At 39.7% G+C, this 12,871-nt stretch overlaps 1 protein-coding gene and 1 long non-coding RNA gene across 3 annotated transcripts; one reads left to right on the top strand and one right to left on the bottom strand.

Annotated features, from left to right (window-relative positions):
• Nucleotides 1–19: 19 nt before the first annotated feature.
• mafk (v-maf avian musculoaponeurotic fibrosarcoma oncogene homolog K) lies at nt 20–8,745 on the bottom strand. 2 transcript variants are annotated; one of them, XM_034893600.1, is made up of 3 exons: nt 8,531–8,745; nt 2,140–2,218; nt 20–2,055 (listed from the first exon to the last, which is right to left on the bottom strand). In XM_034893600.1, the coding sequence occupies exons 2-3, from the start codon at nt 2,182–2,184 to the stop codon at nt 1,618–1,620; spliced, it is 483 nt and encodes a 160-aa protein (XP_034749491.1). In that variant the 5' UTR covers nt 2,185–2,218; nt 8,531–8,745; the 3' UTR covers nt 20–1,617. The 2 variants fall into 2 exon arrangements, with proteins under 2 accessions (XP_034749491.1, XP_034749492.1); XM_034893601.1 differs by lacking the exon at nt 8,531–8,745 and adding an exon at nt 3,536–3,612.
• Nucleotides 3,435–6,568, top strand: LOC117957685. Its single transcript, XR_004659560.1, has 2 exons — nt 3,435–3,655; nt 5,875–6,568. It is a non-coding gene; the product is annotated as an uncharacterized LOC117957685 (long non-coding RNA).
• Nucleotides 8,746–12,871: the final 4,126 nt, after the last annotated feature.

Genomic DNA, 12,871 nt, shown 5'->3' with positions numbered 1-12,871 from the left:
TGTCCTGTAAATTATTTTCTTTTATACTGCATCTTAAAAGTTGTCTTAAGTGCTATATAATGACAGACTCTGGCCATTATCAAATCCAAACAAATCTGGCTTAAAGATCACTTTCTAACTCTACATTTACTCTTCCCAAATCTACCTGTTCAATCAAATATCATTTCAATCTGCGGAAAACAAGTATTCATTCATTTGCATTTTAAAATATTAGATGAATACTTTTTCTAGTCAAAGGGACATTAAGATACCAACATAATGACATTGCAGCACTTGTCGAACACCTTAAACAACAGAGCTAACTATACACTTTTCAGCCCCACTGACAAAACCAACAATTTAAAACACAAAGTACTAGCACATTTCAAGCGTTCCATGGATGAGCCCTAATGACAGCAAATTAAATTCTTGAAAAGCTCAGTTACCTGATTTAGACACTGTATATATGAGAAATGTTTTTTTATTACATCTATTTGCAGTTGCCAATAGGCAAAAAAAGGCTAAAATATCCATATTGTAATAATATTTTAAAAGTGGAGTCTACATAGTCTAGCAAAGGCTTGCAAACAAAATCTTGCCTAATGATTGAATTTTAAACTTTTAAAATACAAGTAAATAAATGTTACTTCAAAACTCCTAAATTAGAACACCATCAGTTTGGAAGCCTTTACTGGATTGTACTGACTGCTGTTCTCTGGCATTACTTTTCCTACACACGAAAACAGCTATTTAGCTTGACCACCGAGTGAAATGTTGCATAACCAAGACTGAAATATATACAATAGCTCATCACGAGTAGAGGCCTTTAGTTAAACACTGGCCAGTTATCAAACTGCATAATGCAGTGCTCTCCAAACAGGCCATGGAGAGCCATGTGTAGGCAGGTTTAAACTCCAAAGAAACACTACAACAGGTGATTTTATGGCTTCTAACCTTCCAAAAGAGAAGACAAGTTAATCAGTGAAAATTCTGTGTGGCTTCTCCTAAAGGCAACTGTTTGGAGATCTCTGGTAATTGGCTACAATGGGCGTCCACCTAACCTCAAGGCTGGAACAATAAATCCTTGTCTTTGTGTTAAACAACATGTCAGTATTCTATAAGAACTTTTACTGATCATTTTAAGGCAAATGTTTTAAAGGCTCAATTTACATTGAGACACTTCTACGTACAGAAAGTGGGATGTGACATAGGCTTTACAAATAGCTTTACTGTCACATACAGTATGTACAAATTAAATCTCAAGTTGTATGCTCAATAGCATAAAAGCAGTCCCAGGCCAATGCTGCCACGTTAAGGCATGTCTAATACTTTTTTACACTGGAGTAAAAAGCAAATCTCTGCTAACAGTCATGGAAGAAGGGTCACAGAGGCCCAGTACCCTGCCGGTGCATGGTCGGGAGGGGGGGGTTGCACAGTGCACAGACAATGTAGATTGTGTAAGAGAGACAGAAGTAGGAAGACAGAGTTGTGAATGCAGCATAACATCACATAGAGCTTGCCATCATGTTCCATCCCTCAGTCTTACTACTGAAGGTCTTTTCAGAACAGGATTAGTGGGTTCAGGCTGGGTTGGAACCGGGAAGGACCAGGCAGAAGGAGAGCCCAGTCCTGTCAACACTAGGAGAGAGTTGAGAACGGGGACGGGCTGGAGTTGCTGTGGTTGGCGGACTTGACAATGGTGATGACGCTGGTGGTGGCCACCTTGCCTGGAGAGAGGGGCCCGCGGGTCACAGACCGGGCAAAACATTGCAGGGCCTCATACTTGGCTCGCAGGGCATCCAGCTCCAACCTCATGCTAGCATTCTCACGGGCCAGTTTGTCCACCTCATGCTGCAGCTCTGTCTTTTGTCTCTCCAATTCCTCCTTCTGGGTGACCCGTTTGATGCGGCAGCTGGCAGCGTAGCCCCGGTTTTTCAGGGTCCGTCGTCGCTGCTTCAACTTTGCAACATCATCTTTAGTCAGCCCACGCAGGTGCTGGTTGAGCTCCCGCACGGACATGGCCACCAACTCATCGTCGCTGACCGCAGGGGCATTCTCACCCACCTCCTTCTTGACCTGCAGGACATGAGCAGTGGATTGAGAAATGTGGATCTTTTTAACATTAGGACATAATGCTGGTCTTCAACTTTTCACACTTACCTTTAAAGCTTTGCTCGTCTTAAAATGAGTCGTCATTCCCTGCATGCAGACAACTGGCCAGAATCTCACAGAAGACACGCTAAAGAGTAAGAAAAAAAATGGTGTAACTTAAATTAAGTGAAACACAGCATTATCAGTGGTAGAAAGTAACAGAGTATTTATTCAAGGACTGTACTTTATTAACAATGTAGAAATACTGGCATATTACTTAAGTAGGATATTTCCATTGTGTATTAGCCTACTGTATATGGAGGACCAGGTCTTCCATATTTAAGAATAAATACAGAAATAAATAAATGCTCAATAAATAAATAGGCATACAATTAGGCATACAATTAACAGTTGCTAAATGCCTCCTGTCACTGACAACTTCATCGCGGGTAGCCATCTTTGTTGTGTTTGTGATTGGTGGCATGTAAATTCGACCGTGCAGTGAAATGCTGACCAACCAATAGGCAGAAGTTGGCCCCTTAAGACCCGCCCCTCCTCATTTGCATTAATGAGGTAGAAATGCATACAGAAATGTAAAAGTGACAGGCAGAAATAAATATCAGGGGTGAAAATAAATAGGGTAGAAATGCAAAGGAAAAATAAAACAGACCAAAAAATTAAACACACAGAGAAATAAATACATTTAAAAAATAGGTAATTACTAAATAAAGTTGAAGGTTATAACGGACAATAAATAAATAAGGTAATTATTACAAAGCTAAATATATAAAGAAGCTAATTAAAAGAGATATACATTTATGTCTCACTGTATAATTTAATTTCTACCTACATTTATTTGTTCATTGTATTTTTTGGGGCAATTAATTGTATGCCTATTTATTTATTGAGCATTTATTTATTTCTGAATTTATTCTTAAATATGGAAGACCTGGTCCTCCATATGTGTAGGCCTACTCCTACTTGGATTTTGAATATCTGAATACGTTGGCTAGTAACGCATATTTGTATCTTGCAGATGCTGAGTAGGCCTACAACATAATATTGGCACTCCTCACAAATTCACTTTGAAGACACAACAACATTCCAGGGTTGCGTCATGTCTCAACATTTATCTTAGCATGTTAGAGCCACATAAACCAGCAGAGGGCAGCATGGAATCATCAGATATAAGCCCTGGAAAGCAACTATATTTACTTATTAGAAGAGGAGGGCACTAACAATGTAGTTCACTAGACCAAGCAAGATTAGAAACAGGCAACGAATCACCCTCTCTCCATTTAACTTTGAATTGAAGCTCTCTAAGCTGGGACAGTTTAAAAAAAATATTATAATAATAATAAAAAGCTTCTCTGTTCATTACAGTGAGGCACATGCTCTCCAGACTGCTGCCATGGCCAAAAAAAGCAAGAGCGCTGAGCTGTAATCCTGTGAGAGGCACACATACCCCAAGGCTCCATTTCAGGACCTGCAGACCAGCCTGACTACGAGTGCACTGTTCTATGCTAGACTGCTGCCATGGAAACGCCCTGCAAATGGGCGTGGGAGTCATATGGTCACCAAAAGGGTAAACAAGTCTCATTCATAACCGCGCCACAGCCTTTTCATAGTACATTAGAAGTGCTAATAAATTAATATGCGTCCTCTATACAAACATCCTCAATTTGTCTTTATCCCATTACAACGCTTAAATCCAGTCCAATGTAGATGTTGTTTATTCCCCTAATGTGATGTTTTGGTGTCTACGGGGGCACGGCCACCACTCGGCCTCCTCATTGTACTGTATATGAAAACAGACCATCACATCATCATGACATTAACAGTCATGCTGAACTTTACAGGGCAGCAGATACGCATGTGGAAAATTCCTGGAGATAGAATGTCACAGAGAAATACTTTCCTTTCTAGTCACTGATGTATTTTTTGCTGTGAGACAATGTAGACGATTGATTTAGGCCTGTGTCTCGCTGGTTGGATCCTCTTACACTGGGCTTTCCTGAGCTGCTCTATGCCCTTATTTAACTCTGGCGGATATATTTAGCCCACAGTGCTGGCACACATTTCTGCTAACTAAACAATTTAAGTCAGCATGCGATAAATGATACCTCAGCAAGAGGGCAAATATTCTCTTGCAGTCTGCAGTAGGCCTGCAGCTTCAATGGGAGAACATACGCTGGGTGTGGCTGCACTTTCTGGGATGTTTACTCATTTTCACATTATATGGCTGTATTGCTAATACAGGACTTTGAAACAGTTGATATGTGGTTGCTTATTGCAAGAAATAGTGCAGTGGGCATGAAAAACAACTTTGTCACACAGTCTTTGATGTACCCTGAACATTAGTCATTGTTCTTCTAATAACTTAAAGTCAACAGAATGTGTTTTATGTTTTTGCCAAGATCATGATAAAGTGGTGTGGGGCCTCCCTGTATTCATACAAAAGGCCTCCAACTTGAACCAAGAGGCCAGGTTGTGTTCCTGAAATTCTTTAGGCATGTGCTCATGTTTTTGCAACTCGCAGAGAGACAATGTTTTCCTGATCAAGATGCCTAAGTTTCCTCAAAGGAAAAACAGCAATTACATTACACATCCAAATCCACTCTTTATGATTTTGCCAGTCTGACGAGACAGGCATATTTCACAACAAATCTCGCCATAGTCAAGAAAACAACGCGTTTTAGTTTTTTTTTCATAACAGTAGGAAAAGGAGTCTGGGAAAATACCTCAAGGAAAAGCCACACATGGCGGGAAAAGAACAAAACCACATTCCTGTGGAATCAACACACATGTGCAAACCCTTACATGCCCAACACAGGCAGAACATTTAGTCTGAATATGTCTTGTGATGCACTCAGATATGGGGTGGAGTTCAAATCCTACTTGTAAAACAACGGCTGCAAAATTCACAAAATGTCTGGAATCTAGAAGCGTCTCACATCATTCACTTGCCCAATCATATCAAAGGCAGCCTGTGTGCACATGTGTGGGAGCCAGGAGTCCTCTATGCATTCTATCTTTTATTTTACTTTCCTAACTTTCTCATTCAAAAGAAAATGTCATTCCTCAAGATAATTGTCTGATGAATAATAACCAAAAATGTACTATTTACTCAGCAATAATCTCCTCACTAAATTATGACCAAATGCACCAAAATGCAGAGTAGAGCCAAGAGATGACGTGAGAGTAACTCCTGAACTACAGTAACTGTTCGTTGCAAACACTATACACACATTTCATGACTATAGTTGTGTGTTAAGCAGGTCTTATTTGATGTGGAAAGCAGAATGTTTGCCGGTAAACCTGCTACTTTGTTCATTGGGTGTACACATTGCTTTGAAGATTAACTGACCCTTTCAAGACAATTTTTTATAATGCCTAAAAAAAACAAGGCAAAGACTCATTTTTACATGCACGCAAATCAGCCCAAGTTAAGCTTTTAAAAAGCAAATTCATGTCAAATACAGAATTTTTTCAGACTAGGCCAGTTTATTAAACATATGTACTATTCATTCACTGAAGCCACAATTTTATATTTTTTATGTCAGGCAACTGGTCAGGTTCAAGTCTGAAGGTAACTGTGGGGCCCAGCCTGTTCCTAAAATAAACAGCAGATCACAGGCTTATTCGCTCATACTGCACTGATAAATGCAGAGTCGGCTTGTCTGGACTCTTGTTTATCTTCTCTTTTTGTTTTAATTCGGGAGAAGGATAAGCACAAAGCAGAGTTGTTGCTGCCCTTGATACACTTCTCTGAAAAAGCTCTTGCTTTTCTTGCATTTTTCTCAGGGAGGCGGAGAGATTTCCCTAAAGACTGGTGCGCGCGGCATTCTGCTCTTTCTCCAGCGCAGCACATTTGGTGGGATATGTGGAGGAAATGAAGAGCATAGCTGAGCAGTGAGTCATGCTGTTTACTGGTAAAAGCGTCGACCAAAGGCAGGGAATCACACCCTCCCGATCTGACGTTTCCTGGAAAATCCCGTTGTTTCGCAGGGAGGAAGGAACAGTACAGAGAACCTTGGAAATGGCTGGCATCTTTTGTACGGAAAGGAAGAAGAACTCACAGAATATCTGAGCAAAGATGCTCTCCCAACCAGGGACGCTGGGTTTCAAAGAAATGTCAAGAATGCAAAAAACAAGGACATACCCATCCCACGTTTTACTGCCTGAGACCAATCTGTGAATGATATAATAATAATAACAGTAGGAAAATATGAATATGTTTCCAAAAAAAGAGTACCACATCCCTCACTTCCAAAAAGATAAATCAAAGCAAAGCTCTGCAGTTGAAAATAGTGTTAATAATCCAGAACTATCCAGATGTCAGTGCTTCTCCTTCAAAACCGCCAGATGAGACACAAGGACAGACAAGATGTGACAGCATACATTCTGAATGCGGTGGAACTGTAAAGCGTTGGTTTGTGCATCTGCCAACCTGCAATTTGAGTCATGGTGGAATCAGAAAGTTGCCAGAAGAAAAGTTGGAGAAGAAATCCCTAATAACACCACAATCCAACAAACTAAATAAATGAGTAATCTTGACACTCGCCACACCTCCCACCATAAGGAGGTGAAAGCAGCCGGTGGAGATTTGGTCACTGACAGAAAAGAAGTAAAAGGCAGAGCGTTAATCCCTGTGGGTGGCATAGTTAGCACCCCGAGTCACTATACAACTGTCAGGGACTCACTTCGGACTGACACACCACAGGCCTGTAAAGACAAACATCTGTTATTGTCTGACTACACTCTCTTTGGCACGTTGAGCTGCGGATAAAACCATGTCAACAGCTTCCAACGTCAATAATCAAAACTCAACATTTTTTTTCCCAGTAAGACAAGCAAAACACATCATGGTCGTGTTCCCTTTGAGTCACGGCATCACAAACCGCAGCTATTTCACTTTCACAACACTCCACACCACAAAAACGTTTTGAATTCTGCTACACTTTCATCCATCACTACTGACTGGCAAAAAGAGAAATCTTATATATCTGATGACAATCACACTATATCCTCAGTTTTCTGGGGAATTTCACCAGCTGTGCCTCGTCACTATCACGGACTATTCGGGTGGTTAAATGAGTCAGCCACTGTTACTTCTCCATCCAAAGAAGACATCATGACTTTGGTGATTGAACCACATGTTCACCTCATGACAGAGGAGTGCATCGCTCCCACTGTTTGTCTGTGCACCCACCAGAAACAACAGTGAATCACAAACATCTTAGTGAAACAAGCTACTCAAAGACAAATATTTTCCAGGTATTAATCACAATGGCTTTAAAATGTCACAAGTCCTAGTTATTCAATAAAACACTGCACAAACCAGAATATAGTAAAGGATTAGGCTATTATTATGAGGTAAAATTGTGTTGTTGTTGTTAGATAATTATCAAAAGAAAAAATAATGCACCTTATGACACAGTTTCCTTATCTTTACTCAAGTCATACAGATTTATGTAGACCAGAAATGACAGCTCAACACAAGGAAAACACAAAGTATTTTCTTCTTCCAGAGTGACTTATCGTGTGTAGGCCAGTCAGCCATGGTGGTCTAACTTCACTTGGTGCCCTTTGTCCCACATGGCAAAATGCAGACCACGTGTTGTTTCTAGTGTCAAAAGGAGGCTGGTATTTTTGCTTTATAGAAACCGATTTAAAACCTGCCTTGAAATTAACAGTGCCAGAATTAAAGGGGGTGTGACAATATTTAATATGAATTTGTTTAAACGGGACAGACAGTGAGTTTACCCTACCCCCCCCCCCCCCACACACACACATCATTCGAGTGACAGAAAGTTGGCTGTAAATAAACATGGGGTAGTCTATTTTTAACTCATAATAACTCATTATAATGGTTCTAAGGCGCCCAGTAGGCTAATAAACACATATGGGCGATTCAGCAGTAACTCAGCATTGAACCGTGACAGTAACACGAATGTAAGCTACTTAGGCAAAACATTCTGATTTCTATAATTTTTTGATTAAATGCGTTGAATAGACGTTTTCTGAGCTCGTTATGGTGTTATTATATATAGTTTTATCAAATTAAATAGCCAGATTTCACTCATGGTAGACCATGCATCAAACTGACTTAATTAAGAAAAAAAGACTAATTCAAATGATTGATTGTAAAATAAAGAAAGTAGAAAGTAGGCTAAGCCGTTATTCGAAATTATTATTATGTATGTTTAAGTTTTCCCCACTTATTTCACGCGACGAGCTGGAGCACTGTGTTTTGTTGCTTTAACACAACACTTATCTACTACTAAGTCAACATCAACTTTCATAAGCGGGATCAAAAAGTTATCCTTTATGATGGGCGCGCGTGGCCAACATAATCCTGTCTACTTGCGCCAAAATGTTACAGTGACAACTTAGGCAATTTAGAAAGGGATGTCAAAACATCTTCCAAAAAAAAAAAAAAATAAATACGCAAGCTCACCTCTGTGGACGCGGATATCTCTGGGCCGTGGTGCGTAAAAAGTGTCGGAGTAGGTTTCCGATCCAGGCGGCGGAGTAACTTGACACAGTGGGTATAAAGCGTCCAGCAGACAGCAGCGTTGTATCCTCGTACTAAATCAACTACAAAACAACAACAATGTACCAACATTCCACGCTCTGCTTCCGCAAGCACTCACGTCACCGATTCCTCGTGACCGCCCCCTCCATTCATGAAAATAACTTTCTGCTGACGCCAGTCTGGGAGGGGGGGGCTGGGGGAGGCCATAAATAGAAGGTAGATAGTCTACTGCTGGAGACTGCTTTTGCTTACTTTACAAAAGTAATCTGTACAAACTCAGCTCTAATATTAGCCAAGAATACTCCTAGAAACCTATGTAGCCTATCATCAAAAGTAAGTCATCAACTTTCTCATCTTAACAACAAGCTTTTCAAAATTGTGCATTATAACTGAGAGAAAACAGGGACCTCCTCTCTCCATCTGACTTGGGAGCTGCAGCATTCCTTTCCTGAGGAAAGTATGTGGCGTAGTAGCCCAGCAGTCACAGGATTTTTCTATTTTAACTGCACTGCTGTCAGTAACGCCACAGGTTATTCTGGGTAATTAACTAATGGATGTAAATATGTAAGTCGGTAGCCTTTTAAGGGCTGCTGCACTCTTATGGGTTTCCCTGTTCATTTATCCAATGTGACAAGACCTCAGCTCTGAGGTCGCTCAGTGTCTGTGAAAAAAACCGATGCTGTGTGTTTACACTATAAACTCTGTCGTCCACACAGTTCAAACAAGGATATTAAGGAGGAGGAAAATGCACTTTCACTTGTGTTTCTTCGTTTTCTGCTGACTGGACCAACATGACTAGGAGCACATTTTTAAAAACTAAAAGTATCTTTCTAAATGCACAATATGTGCAGAATTTTCAAAACACATTTGAAATAGTCCCACAGCTTAGATCGCAAAACCTGCGTGGGAAAGGTAAAAGTGGAGCCGGTGGGGCAGAAATGATGAAATTTATCTGGTTAGTTTTATCAAGAGTCCCACCTGGTATCAAATTTAGCAATTAACGAAGCCTAGACTTTCAAATATGATCTTTAGAAATGGACAGAAAAATCCCATCATAATTAACAGCAATGCTCCATTTGCCACATATAGACAGTCATTGTCTGGCTCATGGTGTAAGACTGAGCTTTTTTAATTGCCCATTTCAAGCCAAACATAGCTCCATTATTGAATCTGTTTTGTTCCATGATGGTTTCTGTCTGAATGGCGCTATGTTTAGCCACTGGAGAGACAAAAGAGACACTTACTAATTAAAAGCACAAACATGTCTTGGATGCATGTTGTAATTTTAATCTTAAAATAAAGTGTGACCAAAAGATGACAAGTAAACTCATGAGAAATGTTTAGATGTTGCTAATGTGACAAAATGAAGAAACACCTTGCACACATACTGTACAGATGTCTCACTTAGCTTTGACAGCTTTTCCAAAGCATTGCCGTCAGACAAAAAACATTGTATATTGATTTTAATGAGTGACAATTCAAATTGTACTTTCAGCAAAACTGACTTACTGCTTTAAAAAAATCACTGGTAATTTGACTTTGTGCCAGATATCAAGATTGGCGTATGGTTATGTTACTGTCCTGTTTTACAGTTAGTGACTCAACAGATCGCGCTCCTCCACTCGATCCCATGTGGAATCATTTACTTTCTAGAGATGGTGATGGCCTGATTCTTTCAGCTGCACTGGAGCGTATTTGAAGCAAAAAGCAAATAAACGTTGTCAGATGAGGAACCAGTTTTTGTGTTCTGGTTAGTTTGTGCCACTTTCGTGTTGACCACAAACAACACACCATTTCCTCTGTGTGACCTTCCTGTAACCAGTTAAACACACGCATCATTTAGAGACAGTTCTTTTCTGCTTCTGTATTTTTTAGATGAAATGAAACAGCTTTGTAATGCACAACGGCAGAATGTTTTAGATGAGGTAAAATGAGACGGGATTGGATTTCATCAGATTCAATTTTAAATGAAATGTGATGGGATATAATTAGACTGGATTATATTATTTTAGACTAGATTTTAGATGAGGTGAGAGTGGTTTACATTATTTTACATTATAGATGGCATTGGATAAAATTAAATGAGATAAAATTACACTATTATAGAGTTGAGATGGGATGATATTACAAAATGGATTAGATTACACTATATTAGAGATGAGATGGGATGAGATTAAACAAAATGGGATTAGATTACACTATTTTAGAGATGTGATATGATGAGATGGGATAAAATTACACACACTAGATTAGACATAATATAATAAATATGAGATGGGATGAGATTACAGTAGATTAGAATAGAGGTGAGAATAAATTAAATGAGATCGGAGTAGATTAGATTAGAGGTTAGTGAGATGGGGTGAGATTAAAAAAATGCACTACATTGGATTAGAGATGAGATTAGATGAGATAATACGGGATAAAGGACATAAACGTATAGAACAACAAACTGCAGAGCCACCAATGATATTGTTGTCAAACATCAAGTTACTTAGTTTACACAACAACACCAAATTAGCGTCCATGTAGTCTTGCATTGCCATCCCTCCACAGTGCTGCGGAGGAAGGTCTGGAAGGTTCCGCACAGCAGTCCGGGATGGGAGAAAAACAGGCTCTGGTTCATTGGCACTTCTTTAAACCAATCACATTCGCCAGAACAACGGCGCCTCTGTAAAATAACCTCGGGAAGGAACTTGTTTTGGTGAAACGTGTACGTTCAAAAGTTGTTGTCGTCTAATAGAAATCTCGGATTGGATGGTCTAGCTGTCTGATTTACCCTTCAGAGTGAAATCAAATGTTTGTGTAGGGTTTCGCTAGATCGACCTGCTGTGGGGTCTGAGTTCTTACAGGCAGTTTTAAATTACAGGAAGTAACAATGAGTCACTAATCTTGCTCCTTTGTGACTCAGACTGTTGAACTCAGAAATGTGATCTGGCATAAAGAGGCCCCCTGTTGTAGGGGGATGATTTTTCTTCTTCCAAATGCTCCAAATTATTAGTGAGTAACAGGCTGATATTGACCAGACGGATTTTTTAAAACGGCAATAGCACTATCAATTAGCCCAAAAAAACAAATCCTGCTGGATAAAAACATTAACTTATTAATCACATTTTCTTCCTTCAACTGTTTTTTTTACATCGGTCAGGAGTAGCTGGATGAGACATTAGGCAGCGGCCTCCGGCACAGTTTGGAAGTAAAAGGACTGTTTTTGCAGATTTGTAGACATCCCTTATGACACAGGATTTAATTTGGAACATTGACTGGACATTCCAGTGACTTCACCAAAATGTGTTTCATATGAAAACACTTTACGTAACCGGCTGGCAGGTTAGAGCTGCATGAAAACGAACATGGTGAAGTTACAGTAGTGGTGGAAGCTGCAGCAGCAGGCCCTGGCGGACTGTTTGAAGACTAAGTTCTATGAGATTCTCTTAAAGCTCAAAACCATTTATCAAAACAAAAGTGTGGGATTTTGAGGACAGCAAGTGGGAATAGTGCAGCTTGTACAAAAAGTACTTGAGACTGCTAAGTAATGTTTAAGTAATTAACAAAGAACTGACGATGACCGTGGGCGGCAAAGCTCTGATGGTCAGACTTTGTTCTCGTCGAAGCATTGACATTTTAAAAGAATTACGACAGCTGTGTGGAGGAAATGTGCATGCTGTAATTTATTGAATCTACATTGCTTTAAAGTGTGACTCATCATCATCATCATCAACATCACATAGTTTTTAGATTCAAAGCGTTCTTGATGACTTGAGATCTTGTTTCCTTTCAGTTCTGCTAGCACTTGTGGCTGCTGGGTTGTGTTGTTTGATGGCATTTCATTCTGTTATGTAATGGGGAAAGTTATGATAAAGTTGCTCTTATTCTTCCTTTCAGGTGTGTGGTCTTTAATAAAAAGCCCTCACAGAATGCTGTTATTTAGTAATGGTTGTTTTAGATGGATGTCTTTGGCTCTGTTTTCATTCATAACACTCCCAAAACTGTTGCTGGTGTAACTGATAATTTATGCACATTGCACATCTCATGAATTGGAAACAGGTGCATCATTGAGCTCATATTTACTAAGATGCTATACATATTAGGATGCTGTTGAGATCATAAGAGAGAAGGATAGCAGAGATGGGATGGATGTCCTATCAAAGTCTTTATATTGATCAGGTAATGTAAGTGTTCAGAGAGGTCAATCTGAACTGTGATGACTGGGATGATGATTGTGAGATGGTAAAATATCTGCTGACACATTAAAGCAATCAG

Source organism: Etheostoma cragini, chromosome 15 (genome assembly GCF_013103735.1).
Source record: "Etheostoma cragini isolate CJK2018 chromosome 15, CSU_Ecrag_1.0, whole genome shotgun sequence".
In the NCBI taxonomy this organism is placed as follows: domain Eukaryota; kingdom Metazoa; phylum Chordata; class Actinopteri; order Perciformes; family Percidae; genus Etheostoma; species Etheostoma cragini.
The sequence above is the reverse complement of the archived record's forward strand: the minus strand, read 5'-3'. Positions and strand labels throughout refer to the sequence as shown.

Coding starts and splice junctions, on each gene's coding strand:
- mafk (XM_034893600.1), bottom strand. CDS start 2,184: ATGCAGGGAATGACGACTCATTTTAAGACGAGCAAAGCTTTAAAG. Junction 2,056..2,139: donor AGACGAGCAAAGCTTTAAAG/GTAAGTGTGAAA, acceptor CATGTCCTGCAG/GTCAAGAAGGAGGTGGGTGA.